Here is a 22,134-nt window from a genome sequence, read left to right on the forward strand (position 1 = left end):
GATTCCTATTGATGAAGGTGTCCAGGAGGCTGTGATGTAACCCCAGCTGATGTCCACCTTCTGCGCTGTTATTGGTCAGTGGGATTTCCTCTTCATGTCTCCACCCTGGCTTTGGTTCGCATCTGAGAGGAGAGGAGAGACTTTTAAGGACGTCTGGATGAGTGTAACTGCTGCTGCACCAGTTACACCGTTTGAACCTCAATTTATTTATTATTTTAATTTTCTCTGTGAATTAAAGACGCCCTTCATCATCTAACATTTGAATGTATCCAATGTATATTAAAAGGCTTCTTTTTTTCCCTATGTGGAAAAGTCTTGTACACTCCGAGTAATGCGCTGAACCACATCCACCTCCTCACATTTACACAGTGGTTTGAACACCTACTCATGTCAGCGCATCAACGGTGAGTTCAAGGTCTGTAATCATCATCCTCCTTTGTTTTTTTAACCACAATTTACTATAACTGTACTTTAATTATTATTAGTTTCTTTTTGCCTATTTTTGTCTCACTTCTACCTATTTTGCTGCAACCACCAATTATTTTTGTTAACATTTACAAAGTTGATCCATAAAACATTAGAAAAATATTAGCCTCAAAAATCCAGTATTTGTCGGGCTATAATAGTTACAACTTCAACCTTACACTCGCTTTTTCTTTTTGTTGCAAAGTCTTAAATAGTTAAATAGTCTTGTTAAGCACGTCAGATACATTTCACAACATTAAAAAAAACCTGCTGTAAACTAGAGGAATAATTTACAGCAGAAACATGAAGCCACTGAGCTGACAGCAAAACTGTACTACAACTTAAGCTGGCTGACATGTCTGAGGGTTAACTTGGTCAGTTTATGCTGGAGAAGGTATTGGGTCTAAAACACATGACCAAATATTAATCCCCAATCGGATTTTGCCCTTCTTCTACAACAGAAGGTGGAAATATTTTTTATACTTTGTTGCAAACTGACAATTTTCTGTTTTCTGTTTTGAACATTTCATTTTCAGAGGTGTAACTGAACAAAGACGTGGCTTCAGTGTCAAATTACTTAATTATAATATTCAGTGCGGAGGTTCATCACGAGGTGAGCTGGTGCAACAGGCTGCTGCTGCTGCTGCTGGTCAGGCAGCAACATTGTCAAACAGGACCAGCTGTGTTTGAGTTTGTGTCTCCTGGTTTAGATGTGAGATGGTTCTTTGAGTTCCATGAATAATCCAGGTGAGACTGGACAGTGAGCTTTAAGACTCTGCTTACAGCTAATAAACACAACTGAATTCAGCCACAGATGAAGCTACATACATTTATGGGGGCAGAATTTCAAACCACGTGTCCCTGAGACAGACAGCCGAATCACACAGACTGCAGTTTCACTGATTAATTAGACAGCTACTATCAAATCAAAGAACCATCTGTACAACCAAATCCTCGTTCTGAAAAACACAATATATCTCTGACTACCTTCAGTAGCTTTACAACATGCGTCTACTGTGCTACAGCTATAGAGGACAAACCAGAGGCATGCCAAATATACACCCAGTATACTGAAGCAAGCAGAAAGTCACAGAGCAAACAACACAGCAGCTGATCAGAGGACGACAGGTCGACTTGACACAGACAGATGGAGAGAGAGAGAGAGAGAGAGAGAGAGAGAGAGAGAGAGAGAGAGAGAGAGAGAGAGAGAGAGAGAGAGACACACACACACAGGGAGGACGAGGTGGAGGAGGAATGCACATTACCTGAGAAAGCAAGCTGCAAGTGAGGAGGTAGGGCAGCCTGCGACCCTGACTGGAGACTCTTATACAGATCTGAGGAGAGATGGAGGGAAGATGAGAGGGAAGAATGCAGCAGCAACAACAACAACAACAACAAGGGGGGATATGGAAACGATGGCACAGAGGGGGGGCATATTAAAATGGGAGACCAGCAGCAAAAGAGAGGAGAGGATCAAAGAGAAGTGGCAGCAAAGCATACAAGTACAAAAGGTTGAGATGACAGAGACGGACACAAAAGATGGCGAGAACAAAGGAAGGAGACAGGACGAGAGGGTCACAGCGAGAGATGTGGAGCAGAGCAGACACAGTGGAGGTGCTGCTGGTATACTTCAGTATGAGCGCACACACAAACACACATACTGTTTCACATACATCCTCTTCACATGGGACTGAAAGTTCATTTGCATCTCCATTTGTATTAATTTCCCCCGAATCATCTCCAGGGAATATCAAACTGGTGTTATTTAACGTAAGAATCTGTAAATGAACTCTTCATATCTATTTTTCTGACAAACTCCAGCTCTGTAATGGTTGTCTACATAGTATTAAACAAAGTACATTTGTATCAAGCATATTTTTCAATTTCTCTATGAAAAGAAAAAAACAGATTAAATGATGAATTGCTTGTTGTTGTGTATCTGGATTCTTCTTTTTTTCAAATTTGAAGAAAACTCAACTTACAGGTTAATTTAGAGTTAATGTGCGTAACTACAGTTGTCTTTACAGACGGCACAGTCGGCGGGCTGCTTCTTAATTTTCAGTAAACTTTTTACAGCTTGTTAAGACATAATAGTTTAGCTTTACATGTGTATTTTAATCTGTATAGTCGCTGCTGCACTGCACCAAGTAAATTATCATAATAAAACAGCACAAAAATAAATTGTATTCCAAAAAAATGGACCTTAATATCAAATGTTTTTTAAAAACTATAAAAAGGTCAATAAATGAAATAACCAACAATGATCCTACTAACATGTATCCAAAAACTTGATGCCTCTTATTTCTCTGTGCCACAGAGATTCACCTACTGTTGCACTGACTGAAATAGTCAAATAACTCACTTGTGCACCAAATGTGCATTAATCCACGGCAGAAAATGGTCCCCAACAAATGTATTATTTATTTATGTATTTGAGTAACATTTGCTAAAAACTACAGTGCCCAGCCCAGACATTTTAAACAATGAAACTATGTATCATTAGACTTCTTAGACTTAGACTTTAGACTTTATTACCTGCTTTTTAAAAGATCTTTACGTCTTCAGAGGAAATCAGTGGGCTCAGGGCAAGTGCCACAGACAGTGTAGGGAAATATTGAGAAGTATTGAGTGATGGACTAACGCATCGCTGTTTTTAGTCTTCATGGACTTTGTTGACAGTAAGAAATTATAGTATTTCACCCAATTTTGTCTTTGGGCTTTCAAAACAGCACTAAAATCCCAAATGTTTTTTCTCTGAATCAATGTTAAGTGACTAAACATGCTTTAAGAAGTTGTGTGGTTGCTCACCCATTAGGTCGCTCTGTGCTAGGGGGTATCCTGAGTTGGAACTGGGGGCTGAGCCCATGCCAGCAGCCCCTGGGGCTCCAGGAGGGCTGAAATTGAGCAACGAGGGGAACTGGAAGGGCAGCGAGACAGGCACCAGGCCTCCCAACATCCCAAAGCCCAGGGGCAGAGCTGAGGGGCTGCCCAGGAGGGAAGTGCCTGCTGTTGATACCTGCAGACACAAGATGCAAGGAAAAGGAAGATCAAAGTAACTCCAGCATCAAATACAGAGTCAAGCTCAACGTAAAATGTGCTTTTGTCCAATATTCTTCCCCAGAAACTGACCTGTGAGAGGTGTGACGTTGTGGAGGACGTGGCCAAAGTTCCTGAAGCCGCCCAACCGTTTCCTGCCTTTGAGCTCTGGTTAGCCCCACCCACCATCCTTTGCCTCTGCCCGTGATTGGCTGAGACTGAAGGTGCAGAAGAAGAGGGAGTTTTGTCTGGGTGAATGCAGATTGCTGACACTGCTCCCTTGTTGTTGTTGGAGTTGTTGTTGATGCTACTGTTGCTCGTGGTGGACTGAGCTTTCTGGCCTCCAGCGAAGCTGCAGCTGCCTTGCGTCTGCTTCACCTGCCCGCCGCTCGATACACTGAAGGGGGGCCGAAAAGATTTGGGGGTTTTGGGGGAGTACTGGTGTTGTTGCTGTTGGCTGGGCATCATCTGATGGGAGAGCGGGTGTGAGGGCGAGGATGACGGGGAGGGGGAAGAGGAGGGAGGAGGGGTGGGTGCAGGAGGCCGAGGGGTGAGCTTGATGATGGGAGAGGAGTTGCTGCTGTGGGAGGACTTGGTGAGGGTGGCCTGCATGGGCGTGATGAAGTTGGGCTGGTGGTGGTGGTGGGTGTGGGATTTACTTTGAGCGGAGTGTGAGGTGTGCGAGGTGGGGGACGGCGAGGAGGCCACCGGGGAGGGAGGACAGAAGGTCTGCAGGCCAGGGTGGGAGGTAGGGTTGGAGCGCGACTGTGAAGAAGGGGAGGAAGAAGGTGTGATGCTGCTGCTCACGACGCTGGCTTTGGCACTGCTCTTGGTCAGTCCTTGAGGGGCTCCCATAGTTCCCAGCATCCCCACTGGGCTAACAAAGCCCTTCTGATGGGGGGGCAGCAGAGGGGAAGCCGTGGGAGGAGGCCGCTGCTTCGGAGGCGATGGGGAGGGGTGTGGATGTATCTTGCCACTCCCGCCCATCACAGAGCTTAGCCTGTGATTGGGTGATGCCATGGTAACAATTCTCTGAGTCTGGGTTTGGCCCATGGTGCCGGATCCTTTGATCAGGCTGTAGGGACCATTTGCAGTCCTGGAGGCCAGCGACAGACCTGCTGCCTGCACACGAACCATGGAGGCGACAACAGGAGACGAGGAAGAGGAGGTAGAAGAGGAGGTTGCTAGCGTTGTTGTGGTTAAGTTCCCGGCAGACGCAGCTGCCAGTTGAGCGGTCTCCACCTTAGACAGGGAATGTTGCTGCGTTGTGGATGCAACCGAGGCAGAGAGCTGAGAGGCTGAGGGGTAGTGAGGGGTGACGGGGGGAGGAGAGGAGGTGGGCATTTGTAAGGGTGGGGGCGACAAGGGGCTGTCTGAGGGGCCCAGGCCCTTGGATGCATTGCTGAGGAGGGCCAGAGCATGAGAGATGGAGTCCAGAGAGGGAGCAGTCAGATCCTCATCCAGAGAGTCCGACAGACAGATGGGCTCAGAGGGCGAGGAGGAGACGGGCTGGCGATTGGAGGTCAGAGCGGACGTTGAGGTTGAGGTGGGCAGAGACGGGGTGGAGGTCATGGTGAGAGGTGGTTTGTGGATCCAAAGACCCTCCTAAAAAACACAAGACAAATCGTCAGTGTTAGTAACCCCAAAAGATACCGTAAATCCTCAAATCTACCTCAGAGGCAAAGAGACACAGAACTATTTTATAATTACCCCAGTAAAAAAAATATGTTTTATTATTATTATTATAAATTATCACTGTGTGATTAAAAAAACTGTAATATAAAAAAGAGAAAACTCCGTTGGATATTTTTAGATATTATACAGTAAATTATCTGAGCAGTCACTCACCTTGGCTTTGGCCTTGGGCCCAGGCACCATTCTCCTCTTGACTCTGCGGAAAAACACCAGCAAATATTCAGACTTTCCTATTTACATTCTGCATTCAGGCCTAGTCGCAGAGAAATACCTTGAGGAGTTGGTGTTATTGAGGAAACATGAGCTGTGTGAGATAAAGTAAATACTTACAGGTTTCCAGTGAGGTGACAGTGAACTGAAAGACTCTCCTTCAAAAGAATCCTGAACGATCAGAAACACAAAGTGTTAATGCCAGAGGACAAGAATGTCGGGTTCAATTTCCCCGAGTAATTACTCTTCTCTGCACACTTAACTAAAGAATGTCTCCGTCATGGACGTCCAAGAAGCAGAGATTTTTCAATTACAACTAATGCATCATTACTGATTTGATAAAGTAGGGAAAAACATGGGACACCCGTGAGAAAGACAAACTTGTCTGTGTGTTTGTTTAGGAGCAGCAGAGACAACAGTGGACCCACACAAAAGATATAGTATGGACGTCGGTTAGAAGTTAATTTTGTAAAAGTACTATTTGTTACGTGTTCAATGCAAGATATTACCATTTTACCAACTTTATTAAGATAAATACTACTGGTTGTAAAACTTATCAATCTTATCTATGTCTCATTACTCTACATGGCTAATGTGTGCAAAATGTGGTTAATAACAGTATTACTAATGTATGTTCTGTTGCTCTATACTGCTGTGTATGGCTGGATGTATGGAAGTGTGTTGTACCGTCGCATCAGTGTTTTCCATGATTTGTGTATGCTGGTTTTGTTGATCTTGGCTTCTAACTGTCTTATGTACATATTTCTTAACCTGTCACTTCACTGGTTTTAGTATAGCTTGCCAAAGAACTGCAGTTGTAAATAAACACTACCACATTTACACAAATGTTGATTAATGTGTGTTGTCCTCACAAATAGAAGACACATCATGAAAATGGAGCTCAACAACTCCAGCTTATAAATTAGCAAACTAGTGTCTGTCAGAGTATCATAGCAAGATCTTCTTCTTAAACACCCTATTACTGTTATCTCGGCTGAGTGGCCACTGTTAGCACTAATGTTAGCCATTTAAAACATTATTTTAGTATACTGAAACTGCTGCTGAAACCTATTTTCCCTATAGTTCGAAACATGTGTTTCCATATATACACACACACACACACACACACACACACAATACTGTATGATTATGTGCCTTTGTAATGTACAGCTGTTGTATATAAGGTTAGACATGCTCATAAAATAAAACCCATTCACTAAACAAGAAACTAGTCAGAGCAGTAGAACCAATAAATGTAGTAGAAATGAATAAATTAACAAAAAAATGCTATTCTGAAAAGTGATATATAAACAGCCAGGACTGTGGCTGGTCTCTTGGCATCTGTCTCACACACACACAGTCTCTAACCTACCTCCATTGGTACAGCAATTTCAGTAATTGTCTTACTACCACGAAGGAATTTCTTCAACAGCTGTCACATACATAGGCTACGTAAGGACAAGAACACACACACACACACACACACCACACACCACACAAAGACACAAAGACACAAAGACACAAAGACACACACCTGGCCTGCATCCAGCCCTTGGGCCATAGTGGTTTGACCTCATTCTCTAAGAAGGCCTTGAGGTAGTCCTCCACAGACAGAGAGCACTGGTTCTCCATCTCATAGCAGCTCAGCTTCACTCGCACCAGGCTGCACAGCAGGTTCCTGCACAAACACAAATGTTCACTTCAACACACATCATTCAATATTAAAATCTAAATTAGGCTGCAGGTGTTGAGCACATAAAGAGACTGTTATTCTTCAGGGAGTCAGAGGGAATAATGATATGGTAATAATTTCCTAAAAATGCGGAAGCTGTTATGAAAATGAATGATTATTGAAAAGCAGCTGCGAGTCTCAAGGTTTTAATCACTTCATTAGGACACAAATTCTTTACTCAGGGTTTTCTCATTCATGCAGACATAAAATTCAGGTCTTTCCACAGTGACTTTAAAGGGGAACTTGCAGGACTGCAATGTTATATCAGTGGAGTACTCTTTTAAATGTCTTGTTTGGTTAAATTCAGGGACTGTATTGAATATTTTTAGGCCAAAATCACATGGGACTGATTTTCATGTATGATGAAGTGAAGAGAAACACAGGTTTTTTCTCCAGAGTGTGACATGTTAATCCTAACAGCTGAGGAATACTCATGACTTTGACCATGACCATTTTCCCCCCCCATTCATTTTCAAAACATTCGAGTTCGTATATTTCTCCATCCCAGCAGCTCTGTAAGATCTGTTTACTAGATTAGACACCAACAGTGGAGAGCAACAGGACAGATGAAGACAAAAGAGGACAGGGTGAGAAAGATTTGTCAGGATACAGAGTCAAACCTGCAGCACCACAAACACATAGCACACCATCCAGCCAGGAGAGTCCTGGATCATTACCTGAGCTTGTCATCCCAGATAAACTTCTTCCGCGGGCCCATCACCCTTTTCCCAGGCTTTTCCTCATCTTCCTCCTCTGAGCCGTTCTTATCGCCCTCTTCTGACTGCTGCCTGCAGGACACACTCAGTAAAATATACGTACATTCACAAACAAACAGCCTGAATAAACGTTATCGCATCACCTTAACCATCTTGTAGGTGTATGGACACGTGGCTGTAAAAACATGTCAGCTAAAATTGTGATGCCGTCCTCAAAATCATAGCTATTCTGTAAACAAAGAACTAAACATGACTCCAACTGTCATTTTTTTTAGATGGGGGGCGGTTTTGGTTGGTTGGTAAAAATGTTGAACTTCATAAACAGCCATAAAGGCAGAGGCAGAAGACAGGGAGGTTTTACTTTGAGCTCACCTGCTTAGTTTCTTACCTGTGTGTCTTCTGAAACAAAAGAAAAGGATTTACTTACTTTGCAACCTTGGCCATGCAGTCCATGTTGTATCTGGCTATCTGCTCCGGCATCACACTACACACCGCCAGCTTGAGCTTCAACAGTGGCGTCCGTAGTCGATCGTCCTGAGAGAGAGAAAGAGGTAGTGGGTGTATTAAAGACAGAGGGAGAACAACAGGAATGAAAGGTACATTAAACAGAACAGTTGGAGGAGGGAGGAAATTGGAGAGTGGGAAAAGATGGAAGCAGAGCAACAGCAGGCAAGAAAAACGAAAAGAAAAAGGAGGGAAAAAAACAGATGAAAAAAAGGTAGAAAGGAGGGGGAGGAAAAAAGAAAAGCAGCAGGGGTAAGAAGAGATAGAGTCAAAGAGGGAGAAAGTGGGGGAGTATGTTGATGTATTTAGTCAACAATGCTACTTTAATGGTCCATAACAAAAGACATTTGGAAGCCTGTTTTCAGTGGCAGTCCTCGTTGCACTTCTCAGCCTACACATCAACAACTGAAGTAGTGAAGACGGGGATTAAAAGCTATATGAAGAGACAAAATAATGTGGGGAAACTAGAGGATCAGTTTTGGGGGTTAGACAACAGGAGCTGAATGAAGCAGATCAAACGCTCAGAAATGCGCACATCAGAAAGCAGAGTTTGAAGGAAGAACTTGGACTGATATTTATTTGCTTCCCTGATTCATATGTTATGAAATATCCCCAAATAGCTGATATTTTGTGGTCACAGATGAGCATGAGTGTGTGGCCAAATAAGCCACAAGGGACCATAGAAATCACTGATATGGTGCAATAAAAACACATAAACAGGAAGTAGCTAGACAAGTACAGATCTTGTATAATTTCAAAGTCAGTTCACTGCAAAGATTTAACGAGGATTGAGAGAGATTTGTAAATACTTGCAGCTATTCTTAAGATGAGACACAATTGTCTAATATGTAAATCAATTTGGAGACTCACTAATCACTTATGGATTATTGTTATTATTTGTTTTAGGTCAAGCAACAACAATTATTCCTAAAATTGTTTTTCTTTGCACAACACAAGATGTTTTTGAATCAGATTCTGGATCGATTTAAATTGAGGGGGATTTCTCACTTTCTACACGGATAAGCTTCACTCACCTGGATGTTCAGACTGAGCTTCTTCATGCGTTTGAGGAGGGCTTCTTTGTTGCACGGCACAAATGCCTCCATGTGTGAGTAGATGTCTGAACGCACCGCATGAGGCTGCTCCTGGACCTGCAGCTCAATACTGAGAGGGGGAAGAGGAAGGAGGCCGTTATGGCGGTGGAAGTAGAAAAGGGAGAAAAAGATGGTGAGATACAGAGAGACAGAATAAAGAGAGAGATGGGAGATTGAAGTAAAGGATGGGAAAGACTAGTTGCTCAGAATGAGAGGAGAGTGGACATAAAGTTGAAGAAACAAGAGCAAGTAATGGAAATAAGAAGCGTGTCATTAACACAGACAATGAGAGACAGAGAGCAAACAAAACACTTAAAGACAGCAGGAGAGGTAGCGAGGGAAATCAGCTGAAAATGAGTGAGAAAGACTGAGTGAGAGGAGGAGGAGGAGAGTGAGCTGGGATTTGGCTGACGGTGATTTAAAAGCTGTCCTACTCACTCCAGGAGAATGTTATTCATGTCCAAGGTGAAAAATTTCTTCCTGCCCTCTTGATCAAACTGCCGCGAGGCCTGTGGGAGAAAAGGTTGAGTCAGCATACCAGCACTGTTCCATACAGTACAAATACATATACATATATCTGTGATGCGGTGCCTCCGAGGACCTCGCACTGACAGAAACACATTTCCTTACTTGTCCTCTACTTGCCCGACACTGCCCATCAGCTGACTCCAGTTTTAACCATACACTCTTACACTTCACCTAATTGATTTGTTTGCTCGTTTTGTTTGGTTTATTTTGGCTGGAGTGAAAGCCGTCAGTCTAACTCTGGTGCAGACTAAACAACCAGATCCTCCAGGTGGACTCTGTGATTTCAGTTAAACCACTGTTAGATCCACCTGTTGATAGAGAGAAAAAGTGCCTCTTTTCCATCCTGTTTCTACCTGTCCATCATTATTTATGACTTAAGGTGCAGTTGCTGCCTCGACGAATAATGCTCATAATTCACTATGTCTTTGCGAGCCTGTGAGACCACCAGAAAGAAAAATATACACATAAGAGGCAGAAAAGTGCTGCATGATCTGCTGTCTGTTACTGGAATTTGATTTCCCCACATACAGCTGATAATGCACGATGAAAGGCACCAAAACTGTCCAATGAATGAGTTACCTGTTGCTCTGTATAACTTTGTTTCACGAAACCGATCTGAACTAAAAAGCAACAATGTACAATACGACCCAGACCAAATGAATCTATACGCCAAGCGACAACTTATTTAATTAATATTCCTTACTTATGTTGAATTTCTCCCATTCACATATATTATATTTGGAAGCAACAAAAAAAAATCCACCATTTCTTTATTTCTCTGCCTTCCTCCTTCTCACTCTTCTCTTCTTCACCTCTGTATCTTTCACTTGCATCATCCTTTTCAATTGCCTCTCTTTACATTTTTACCAACACCTAGAAAAATATTTCTCTGCTGCGGATTGACTCCGTGGCTCCAAGGTATAAGAACAACAAGAAAATAAGAACAACAAGAAAATAAGAACCGTGATGCCAACCCTGCTGTTGGTTACATAAAAACCCCTCTGGGTTCAGCTTGGAGCCATGTTTCTCCAATACTTTAGAGGAGACTTTTCGCTTTTGACTAAACAATATCAATAAACATTTTGTGCCACTTCCTGAGCTGATTGGCATTTGTCTTTAACTTCAGTAAAGAGGCTTCACAGGCAATTGCAGCCACCCACAGACAGGCTACAGCTGACTCACCGCCCGCAGGTCCTCGATGCGTTTAATAAGAGGAGCAGGCAGTCCATCAGGCAGTGGAGGCGGAGACAAAAGTCCGCTGGAAGACCCCAGGCCTCGCCCTTGGCCACCTCCTCCTCCTGCTGCTGCTGCTGCTTTATTAGTTGGAACGCCTACACCCAGAATGCCGTTCTCCCTGGCTGCCACCATGGCATGCTGCTGGTCAGTGCCCAACAAACTGAAGTCCAGGTCGCCTAGGAGAACCTCCAGCTCCTTCTCATTGGCCGAGCCCAGCAGTGACATCACAGCGGGGTCCGAGGTGAGGTCTGCCAGTGAGATGTCATTGCTGGCTGCGTTACCCTGCGGGTGGTTGGAGTTGGAGGCCAACAGGTGGTTCGTTGAGTTGGCGGAGTGGGGTTTGATAGCCACACCTCCTGCCGGGCCGGGTAGAGCCATGTTTGGGTTTCTTTTCTTCATCTCCTCCTTCTCCCGGGTGAAGCGGCGGAGCATGGCCGCCAGGTACAGCGAGTCCTTCATCAGCTTCTTCCTCTTCTTCTTCTCCGGCCGGTGGAGGTTGAGGGCTGTCACTCTGTTGAAGGAAAACACAGCAATGCCTTGTTTTTAGCAAAATGCTAAGTACACATTTTGAACGAAAGGCAATACAGCTCCTCAGACTGCATTGGCATTTTGTTTCACCTCACGCCTTCAGGATATGACGTTTACATGGAACATGAGAAACCAGTTATTAATCTCCCTGTTCACATAATCGTAACAGTATTCAGTTTTATGTGTCTTGATTCCACAACATCTCAGCCAATATGTTCTGTACCAACAGAGAACGATGAGAAACCTGAATAATGTGTTTACATGCCACAGTATCCCGACTTCTATAGGGGGAACTGGAGATAGCATATTCAGATTTCTCAAAACGAAGATACAGGCTTATCCAGGTTTCTGAAACCAGGTTATGATGCTAAGATGCACACAACAGGGATACTGACCAGGATACTAGTGTGCATGTAAACACGCTCATTGTGTTCATATTTGAGGGGGTTAATTTGTTTTGCCCTAACTAATACGTTTTGAATGACGTATCCTCCTGCCAAAGTTATTTTCAGTTGACACAGAAGTGATTTAAGAGTTGTTATTTCTGTAAGATGACTTACAACAGCTGAGTCATTCCCATCCACGCTTGTTGCCATTTTTTGTCACTATTTTTCATTAATGGAGCTAGCTAGTTATGTAGGAAAGATGAATAAAAACAAGAAACAAGAATAAATGAAACCCATGCAACAAATAAAGACATTTTCACTGAGGTATCAACACACGCTGACAAAGACGACTCAGAAACGTGGGAAGAGCGTGGAACTGTGGGGATTAACCTGCAGTCTGCTCTGAAAGATCTGACACACACACACACACATACCCATATATATAACATCATCTGTTTCATAATGGCACAATGGCAATAGCTGCTGCTATTTTCAGAATGGCGGCATGAGTATTCGGCCTATCTGAGTGCGGATAATAGAGCGTTTTCTAGAAGGTGGCTGGCTTGTCACAGCAGCTAAGAGCAAGTCACAGTCAGCATCCCTGCCTCATGATAGATGTATGAGAGGATCCGCACAAAAGCACTGGAGTATAGTGTCACACAGGGTGGTGGATTATTAGCGTGGTAAAGAAAGGACAAATGCGTCATCACATATTCACAGTGGCCCACAAATCCATGGATGTCCAAAAGGTCAACTTTTCAAGCACAGGAGAAAAACTTGTCCATTTACAGTGCATCCGGAAAGTATTCACGGCGCTTCACTTTTTCCACATTTTGTTATGTTACACCCTTATTCCAAAATGGATTAAATTAATTTTTTTCCTCAAAATTCTACACACAACACCCCATAATGACAATGTGAAAAAAGTTTTTTTGAAATTTTTGCAAATTTATTAAAAATAAAAAACTAAGAAATCACATGTACATAAGTATTCACAGCCTTTGCCATGAAGCTCAAAATTGAGCTCAGGTGCATCCTGTTTCCACTGATCATCCTTGAGATGTTTCTGCAGCTTAATTGGAGTCCACCTGTGGTAAATTCAGTTGATTGGACATGATTTGGAAAGGCACACACCTGTCTATATAAGGTCCCACAGTTGACAGTGCATGTCAGAGCACAAACCAAGCATGAAGTCAAAGGAATTGTCTGTAGACCTCCGAGACAGGATTGTCTCGAGGCACAAATCTGGGGAAGGTTACAGAAAAATTTCTGCTGCTTTGAAGGTCCCAATGAGCACAGTGGCCTCCATCATCCGTAAGTGGAAGAAGTTCGGAACCACCAGGACTCTTCCTAGAGCTGGCCGGCCATCTAAACTGAGTAATCGGGGGAGAAGGGCCTTAGTCAGGGAGGTGACCAAGAACCCGATGGTCACTCTGTCAGAGCTCCAGAGTTCCTCTGTGGAGAGAGGAGAACATTCCAGAAGGACAACCATCTCTGCAGCAATCCACCAATCAGGCCTGTATGGTAGAGTGGCCAGACGGAAGCCACTCCTTAGTAAAAGGCACATAGCAGCCCGCCTGGAGTTTGCCAAAAGGCACCTGAAGGACTCTCAGACCATGAGAAACAAAATTCTCTGGTCTGATGAGACAAAGATCGAACTCTTTGGTGTGAATGCCAGGCGTCACGTTTGGAGGAAACCAGGCACCGCTCATCACCAGGCCAATACCATCCCTACAGTGAAGCATGGTGGTGGCAGCATCATGCTGTGGGGATGTTTTTCAGCGGCAGGAACTGGGAGACTAGTCAGGATAGAGGGAAAGATGAATGCAGCAAAGTACAGAGACATCCTGGATGAAAACCTGCTCCAGAGCGCTCTTGACCTCAGACTGGGGCGACGGTTTATCTTTCAGCAGGACAACGACCCTAAGCACACAGCCAAGATATCAAAGGAGTGGCTTCAGGACAACTCTGTGAATGTCCTTGAGTGGCCCAGCCAGAGCCCAGACTTGAATCCGATTGAACATCTCTGGAGAGATCTGAAAATGGCTGTGCACCGACGCTTCCCATCCAACCTGATGGAGCTTGAGAGGTGCTGCAAAGAGGAATGGGTGAAACTGCCCAAAGATAGGTGTGCCAAGCTTGTGGCATCATATTCAAAAAGACTTGAGGCTGTAATTGCTGCCAAAGGTGCATCAACAAAGTATTGAGCAAAGGCTGTGAATACTTATGTACATGTGATTTCTCAGGTTTTTTATTTTTAATAAATTTGCAAAAATCTCAAATAAACTTTTTTCACGTTGTCATTATGGGGTGTTGTGTGTAGAATTTTGAGGAAAAAAATGAATTTAATCCATTTTGGTATAAGGCTGCAACATAACAAAATGTGGAAAAAGTGAAGCGCTGTGAATACTTTCCGGATGCACTGTACATAACAGTGTGTGTGTGTGTGTGTGTGTGTGTGTGTGTGTGTGTGTGTGTGTGTGTGTGTGTGTGTGTGTGTGTGTGTGTGTGTGTGTGTGTGTGTGTGTGTGTGTGTGTGTGTGTGTGTGTGTGTGTGTGTGTGTGTGTTTTTGACATTTTAAAAGGGACATTTTTTTTTCAATAGCTTGGCTTAATGGTAATGAATCATTTGATTAAGTGGGATATGTTTTAAAAGGTCTATTTTAAAAGATGGAATGGCCTCCTAATTAGGAGTTTTATCTTGCTCAGATACTCATGAGCTGTTCATTCAGCTTCTTAATTAATAAAAACCTATAAACTTACATGAAGAAGCATAACTTCACCAATTGACACAAGACAACCACAAAAAATAAACACAGACTGTAATGTTATAGTGCCATGATTCTCACCCTTGTTTAGGTACTCTGTTCTTCTTCGGGTTCTTCTCTTCAAGATTGTTCACTTCCTTCTTTTTCCTCTTCTTAATCACCTGCCCCTTGTCATCATTCAGCTTCTGAAACATGAGCACATACACTCCTTAACTCAAACTAGCAGATGACGACAGCGCACAGTGGCAAACGATCAATTCTGTCTGAGGAACACGTGCAGTGCTCAGGGTGTGTGTGTGTGTGTGTGTGTGTGTGTGTGTGTGTGTGTGTGTGTGTGTGTGTGTGAGTGTGTGAGTGTGTGAGTGTGTGAGTGTGTGAGCGTGCACCAGCATGTCCTTCAGAGATTTCTCTTGAAAGATAACATCTACATCACATCTCACTTAAACCAATGAAAATCAAGCTCCTGTTAGGAAGACATTCATGTGCTTTGTCGGGACTGTTGAGATGTTGTTGCAATAACCACGGGACAAGCAGAATTTTACTAACCATATTATTTATCAAAATGAAAACGCGTCACTCTTCACCAGTAAACCGTGCTTTATTTACTGCTGAATAAAGCATGGCTTGGCACTGAAGCTCACACTTCTCCAAGTTAGAAATCCAAAACCATATAATTCATAACATCAATGACACATTACAATTTCCTAGACCACCATTTGTCCACAGTGTCCAAAAGTGCTGTTTTGTCTCACTGAACTTGGCACGGGCAGATCAGGATTGTTTTTATTTGTGAGGAAGTGTACTAAACTAAACAAACAAGACTAAGTCTACAGCAATGCTAGCGGCTCTGTGAGGCTGTACTGCACAGCGGTGTTTTGACCTAACATGCTGATGTTAAGCAGGTATAATGTTCACCATCTTAGTTTAGCGTGTTAGTGTGCCAATTTGCTTATTAGTAAAAGGCAGGAAAAGTTAAGGGATCACCTAAGTCACTGGAATTTATCTTCTGAGGAAAATGTATGTCTGTACAAAATGTTGTGCCAATCCAAACTTTTGCATATTAAAATAAGTACAGATAAATTGTGGCTTACCAAAAATGTGGAGGTATAAGCTTATCATCCTGGTTTTTATTAGTGTATGTAACTCTTTTATACTTTATTTTTGGGCTTTTTGAGTTTGAGTGATTTTAATGGTGAAGTAGGGCTGTAACTAACATTATTTCCTTATTGATTAATCTGCAGATTATTGTCACGATTAATAGTTTAGTCTATAAAATGTCACAAAAATTGCTCATCCCAATTTCCCAGAGCCCAAAGTGACGCCTTCAAATTGCTTCTTTTGTCCAACCAACAGTCCAAAACCCAAAGAGTCTAGTATTCACCGTGTTGGCCTGTTGATAGTATGATGTTATGACTCTTTCTCACAATGTCAAATAAACTAAACAAAATTTAAAAAAAATACATACATTTCTATATCTTTTCAAGGCCTGAGAACGTGAGTTTGAAACACTGTGTAACAACTTTATGTGTACGTGTTGATGTAGTCTCACCTTGTCCCCCTCTCCCTCGGAGTCAGAGGCCGCTCTGAACTGCAGCGTGCCTGTGTTGATGTAAAATCCCCCCAGCTTTGTGGTCAAAGATGCAGGCACCAGCTCATCATACTGAGAAAAAAACACAATACAAGACGGTTTGTGGTATAAGATCACAGGAATGTAGAAAACAACAAATCCCAACAAAAGAAAATGTCGTCTGCGGATTTCAAAACATAGAGTAAATGAAAATGTTTTTTGTTAACATTACACAAAGCAGCCCGTGCTCTTCTGTTGGTCAGTGAAAATGGATGACTTGTTGTGCGCCAAAATAAATAAATCACTAAAAAGAATCACAATGCCTCCAGGCCACAGATGAAACATTTTTCCATCACGGAGCATATCAAAACAGAAAAAGGGGTCAAAAAGGCGCTGCCAATTTGTGAGTGCAGAGAGGACAGCTATCAAAACAACAAAACAATTATCATATAATGACAGAGAATCCATACAAAGAGCGTAATTCTACCTATTACAGTCAGACAGAGAGCGATATCCTCTGAATACTGAGCGACAAACACTGTCAAACAAAAACACATATAAGGAGCACGAACGTATTCATGAGTCACAAGGATGATTTTAGACCATAGTCTCAGGTTGGTTGTAAGAAGGGACAAGTATCTATCTTTAGAAGCGCCACTGAATGCACGTATTAAAACAGCAAGCCAGGAAATAAATATTTAACCACAGAGGAATAATGTCTACCTCAATACAACAAGACATGAGAACAGCAGTTCGGGAATGTGACAAGGACAGCAAATTAATCCGCAGATAATGAAGGAGAAAGGAAAACAATGTGCAATGCGATTATAAAGACTAAAGGGACACAGCTGACTAAATTAAAGTGACATCCTGGAAAAAACAGACACATATGTGGAAAAATAGCCTCTTCGTTAATAAAGTGAGGGGTACTCACAGCTTCTGAGTTGTCTATAAAGGGGTCTGTCTCGTCATAGCCAAAGCCTATATCAATCAAATCTTGCATTCTGTCCTTCCTCTTCTTTTTCCCTGTGTTACCCTGAAAAATAAAATTTAAAAAAACAATCCCAGATATTAAGTTTTGATTCACATGAAAATTCCTCACATTTTTTCTGAACTTAATCTTAAAATGGCCCCTTTTCACAGCGAGGTTTGACAAAATGTCCTCACTTTCTCCATGTGGCTGTTGATTTAGTGGCACTCTTAAAAACACAGGCACAGAGCACACTACCAGAGCTGCACTGATAAATCGGCCGTGCCGATATATTGGTCGATATTGGTTACTGGCATATATGTCAACCGATAAGAAGAAATGCCAAAGATATGTCTGAGGTCATACAGAAACACTTTCTCCATTACACAGTCTGTCCACCAGAGAGCACCGACTAGTTTATTTTCCAACTGTAAAATGTCCCGCTCCGTATATACATTAGTTCTTTAAAAACAAACAAGACATCTTTATTAAAAAGTGTTTATGGAATGCATTCATGGAAAAAATGAATATCAGACATTAAATTGTTAGTGTATATTTTAAATTCTCAAATATGAATATCAGCGTCAAAAATCCCATATCAGTCGAGCTATTATTACATCATTTATCAACAAGTGATTAAAAATATCACTAAATATATGTATAACCGCCTGTGTTGCTCCTGAGGTTTTTCGCTCATTAAAAAAAAGTTGTTGAGTTGTTCTTATCTGAATTGAGGGTTTAAGGATAGATTGGTGTTGCCTGTCGTACAGACTGTAAAGCTCTTAAAGGAAGATTTGTGATTTGGGGCTATATAAATTAAATTGACTTGACTCTGCCAAGTTTCTAAAACAAACAAACACAGTCATTTTAACCGATACATAAGCCGATATCAACTTATTGCAGATAGCGGTATTGATGTATATGACATATATATGTATGAGGTATTTTATTTTATTAAGTGTCACCATTACATTGTTTGTCCCCCAGAGAGCACTGACAAGTTGTTTTTTCAACTGTAAAATGTCCTGCTCATGTTTGTTTAATGGCCGATATATCATTACTGGATTTTTGAAACTCTCAAATATTGATATCAGCCTCAGAAATACAGTATTGGTCGGGATATATGAGCTATAATATGATCTGAATAGAAACACTACAAATGCAGAGATTTTAAATAAATAAATAAATAAATAATAACAACTCACATATTTATTTTCAAACTTTTTGGCCAGTGCCTCAACCTGGAGCCGCTCTCTCTCGTCATCGTTGAAGGGGTCGTTGGGATTGTGGGCTGAAGTCTGACTCGGAGGATTATTCTTTGCCTGGAACAAATAATGAAAATTCAAAATTAAATTAAAAGTTACTGATGTTCAAACCTCCAAGAATAATAAAAGTGCAATCAGATTTAATCTATTACCACAATACTGGCAGCAAACTTCAAATAACAATCCAAAAACCACAAATTATACCAAACATGGTGCTGGCATGACCACCTTTTGGATTCACATAATACATTTTAAAAAATGATCTTGTGGTTTGCAAACTTTTCCCCAATTCCCCACTCGTGTGAAACAACATTACAGCAAAACCTGGATTATCCCAAACTGTACAGAATCAAAAATGAGGCGAGCTTGTCTTTGATCTCCCAGTTCTGACATTTGCCATGCTCCCATACTACATCCTGGTACTTCCATCAGCAATGCTCTCTCATCTATCTATCACCCGCAGCCAGAGGGCCAAACTGCATGTGGCATTTCCAAGTGCTGTAATGGCTGTGTGACTGGGCTGTTGCTGGGCAAGTCTGAGTGAACATGACACAGGTAGCAGCACAAGATAAGCTTCATCTCTCTACATGTGCAAAAAAGAGGAGTCCCCCCCCGACACACATACACACACACACACACACACACACACACACCCGCTACAAAGCTACAATCTGTTAGAGCGCAGCTGAAGTTGGAAAGCACGCAGAGTGGACTGGCTGCGTGGCCAAAAACTGCTGCTTCTGTCTTTTGTGTTGAGTCGCACTAATGGTCAGCTTCAACCACGCTAGTCCACAGAAGGACAAGGTGCACTCCCCCCACCCCCATTACTTAGCAATGACAAGTCCACACAAACACTTCCAAGAGCAATAAAATCAACTCCAGCTCCAGTCTCACCCGGCCTGGTAAACTGGGAGATCCTACCTGGAGGTTTTGGACGAGTTCGCCGTAATTAAACTCGACGGAGGAGCGGTCGTCAGGCTCGGATAGGGACAGGTTGAGCCGCACCGTCGCCCTCTTCTCGGCTCCAGCCTTGTCCCCGTCGCCGGTTTTGCCGAGACGACCGTTGCTGGCAGCACCCCCTGCCCCGGTCGCTGCCTCGACCTCCCCGGCTCTACCGAAGTTGAAGTCGGCCTCATCCTCCAGCCGGCGTTTCCTAGACTCCGCGGCTGCTCCAGCTGCGAAGGCCGAGAGGGTGACAAATTGCACTTTTCTCGGTTCGGCCATTTGGATGAGCTGCCTGCCTGTCTGAACCTCGCTCCGGACAGACAGCGACAGCGAGGAGAAGAGCTACTTCGCGAAACTACTCCAAATTGGAGGATTGAAGATGGTTTCGCGAAGCTCCGGCGGCTGCTCAGTGCCTAGACGGATGTTAGGGTCTCCCCCGCACCATACGAATTGAACTCCAGGGGATGCGACGATCGGGGAAAAGTTGTTTTTTCGGCAGCTACTTGCATCCTCAATTTGCTATGGGACCGAGACATTCACAGGAGCCATCTTGGGTTTCGGGAGTAAATAAAATATCAGAAGAGAGGGGTCGCTGCGCCTGCGCGTACGCTCAGAACGGAAGCATCATGACACAGGGGGGTCATCACGTCCAATCACCGCGTGCCCCGATCCTAAACCCGCCTCTGTCACAACAGGCGATAATAACAACACTATCAGTACTATTATGACCTGTATAAAGTGTCTGAGTGAAGGACAGGCTGAGGGATATACAGACCGCATGTTGTGTGTGTCCAGCTTCCCCTCGGTTTTTTAGAAACGACAGCTTTCATTTGATGCCTTTCTTTCTGTCTATTCAGGAAAATGCTGAATTGTGCATTTTTCTACAATGGCACCAGCACACACTCAAAACATCAAATCCTAAACGGAAGAAAGAAAGCCAGATGATTGGCTGTCTCAGTTAACCACCCCAACACAGCTGATTCAGTTACAGGCATTAATGACCACCTGTTGATATATGGATTAAGTGTAGCACACATGCTACTAACAACAATAAACTGTGTGAATAGTTTTAAATTTGACACTGACGCTTGTATTTTCTGTACTTCTGTGGTAAACCATGGCTGCATTAACCTGTTAAAAAAGCCCCAGGGCAACAATTTGTCATTGGCCCCCTCTTCACCCCCCACCTACCCCCGGCCCCTGTGCAATGTGGCAAGTCCTGTGTAGTTGCCAAATTTGCAATTGAAAGAGCATTTTACACATTTTACACATGAGGATCAGTTTAATCATCATGAGGAGTACAATTTTTTCTACATTAAGCCATCTAGATTTTAAAACAGCATTTCTGTGTGAGACTGATTTGCGTTTCTAGGTTGTTTTTGCAGGGACCTCTGTGCACAGTGAAACTTTTCTTGTTTGCCAAACAGAAAGAAAGAAAATCTGCATCATTATTTCTGTGTGATCGGCTGTATCAACATTTAAATGCGTGAGGACAAAACGTTGCCTTATTAACTTTGCTGCCACACATCTCCCGCCTGTGACTGGTTACACACACAAACCAAATACAGCCAAATTCACCATATACAGTAGTTATTCTCATCTACATATTTTTCTGTTTCTGTTGTCAGGCAGCTGGTTGTTGCTGATGATAAAATCCCTATTTTATAATCATGACGTCACAATAAAATCTAGGTTAATGATAACAGCTCTGCTGTGTATTCAGCTTACACTAGGGACTAAAATTCAGGATTTCTCAGCCTCTGCTGCTTTGATTGTGACCATTCTTCTTTTAAACTGTCTCTTGCAAAAGAAAAAAACTTTATGGAAGTGCAATACTAATTCAATGGAGTACTCCTTTAACCTTGTTGTACTAACAGGAAGTGGTACATTTCATGCACCAGCGCATGTTAATCAAACTTTAACATGCCATTGCCAAAAACCAAAATATTTCTCCAGAGATTCACTTATAAATACTTATAAAATAATTTGTATGTTAGTTGGTTTCCTATGATGTTTGTGGAGCTTCCTCACCACCATTTCCATTTTATTCTCATGTTTTGCAGCTGTGAGCAGCTTCTCCACTTCCTTTATGCAATGCAATGTAGGACGCAGAATTAAGGATTGTTTAGTTATTGCATACTGACTCCACTGTCAACACACTACATACTCGAAAGTCAGTAGAAGTATGAAATTAATTAATAATTAATTAATTACATTAGACCGTGAGGAGATATAAGTTGGGGATGGATCCTTGTATTTTCTGTTCTTTCCTTCAGTACATACACATGCATTTTGGAAATATGTTTCATCTCTTGACCTAGTCAAAAATAATCTGGATACTGACTTGCTGGATCTTATTAATTTTTAAATTTTACTGGGTAAATATCACATTCACATATAGTGGACTAACAGACATCTTTTAATTCATCTTTGCTTAATTTTGTTAATTTAATTCATATCAAAGATGAATAGAAAACCTACATGTCACT

General features: G+C 42.5%; 1 protein-coding gene across 1 annotated transcript; it reads right to left on the reverse strand.

Moving 5' to 3' along the window:
* Positions 1-75: 75 nt before the first annotated feature.
* Positions 76-20,200, reverse strand: LOC139298643 (ubinuclein-2-like). The gene is made up of 17 exons (XM_070921345.1): positions 19,622-20,200; positions 18,641-18,757; positions 17,400-17,501; positions 16,448-16,558; positions 14,980-15,083; positions 11,163-11,727; positions 9,891-9,961; positions 9,393-9,522; positions 8,282-8,388; positions 7,816-7,926; positions 6,941-7,084; positions 5,527-5,577; positions 5,350-5,392; positions 3,595-5,106; positions 3,274-3,481; positions 1,731-1,799; positions 76-122 (listed from the first exon to the last, which is right to left on the reverse strand). Exons 1-17 carry the CDS (start codon positions 19,922-19,924, stop codon positions 76-78), a joined length of 3,795 nt encoding a protein of 1,264 aa, XP_070777446.1. The 5' UTR covers positions 19,925-20,200.
* Between the last annotated feature and the right edge of the window lie 1,934 nt (positions 20,201-22,134).

The sequence above is a fragment of the Enoplosus armatus genome, chromosome 2, assembly GCF_043641665.1.
Source record: "Enoplosus armatus isolate fEnoArm2 chromosome 2, fEnoArm2.hap1, whole genome shotgun sequence".
Taxonomy (NCBI): Eukaryota; Metazoa; Chordata; class Actinopteri; order Centrarchiformes; family Enoplosidae; genus Enoplosus; species Enoplosus armatus.

Bases quoted from the DNA above. Each gene is read 5' to 3' on its own strand.
- LOC139298643 (XM_070921345.1), bottom strand. From the start codon at position 19,924: ATGGCCGAACCGAGAAAAGTGCAATTTGTCACCCTCTCGGCCTTCGCA. The intron at 17,502-18,640 runs GTGAGTTGTTAT...TTTATTTTTCAG, and splicing joins AAAAGTTTGAAAATAAATAT to GGTAACACAGGGAAAAAGAA. The intron at 5,107-5,349 runs GTGAGTGACTGC...TGTGTTTTTTAG, and splicing joins GGCCCAAGGCCAAAGCCAAG to GAGGGTCTTTGGATCCACAA.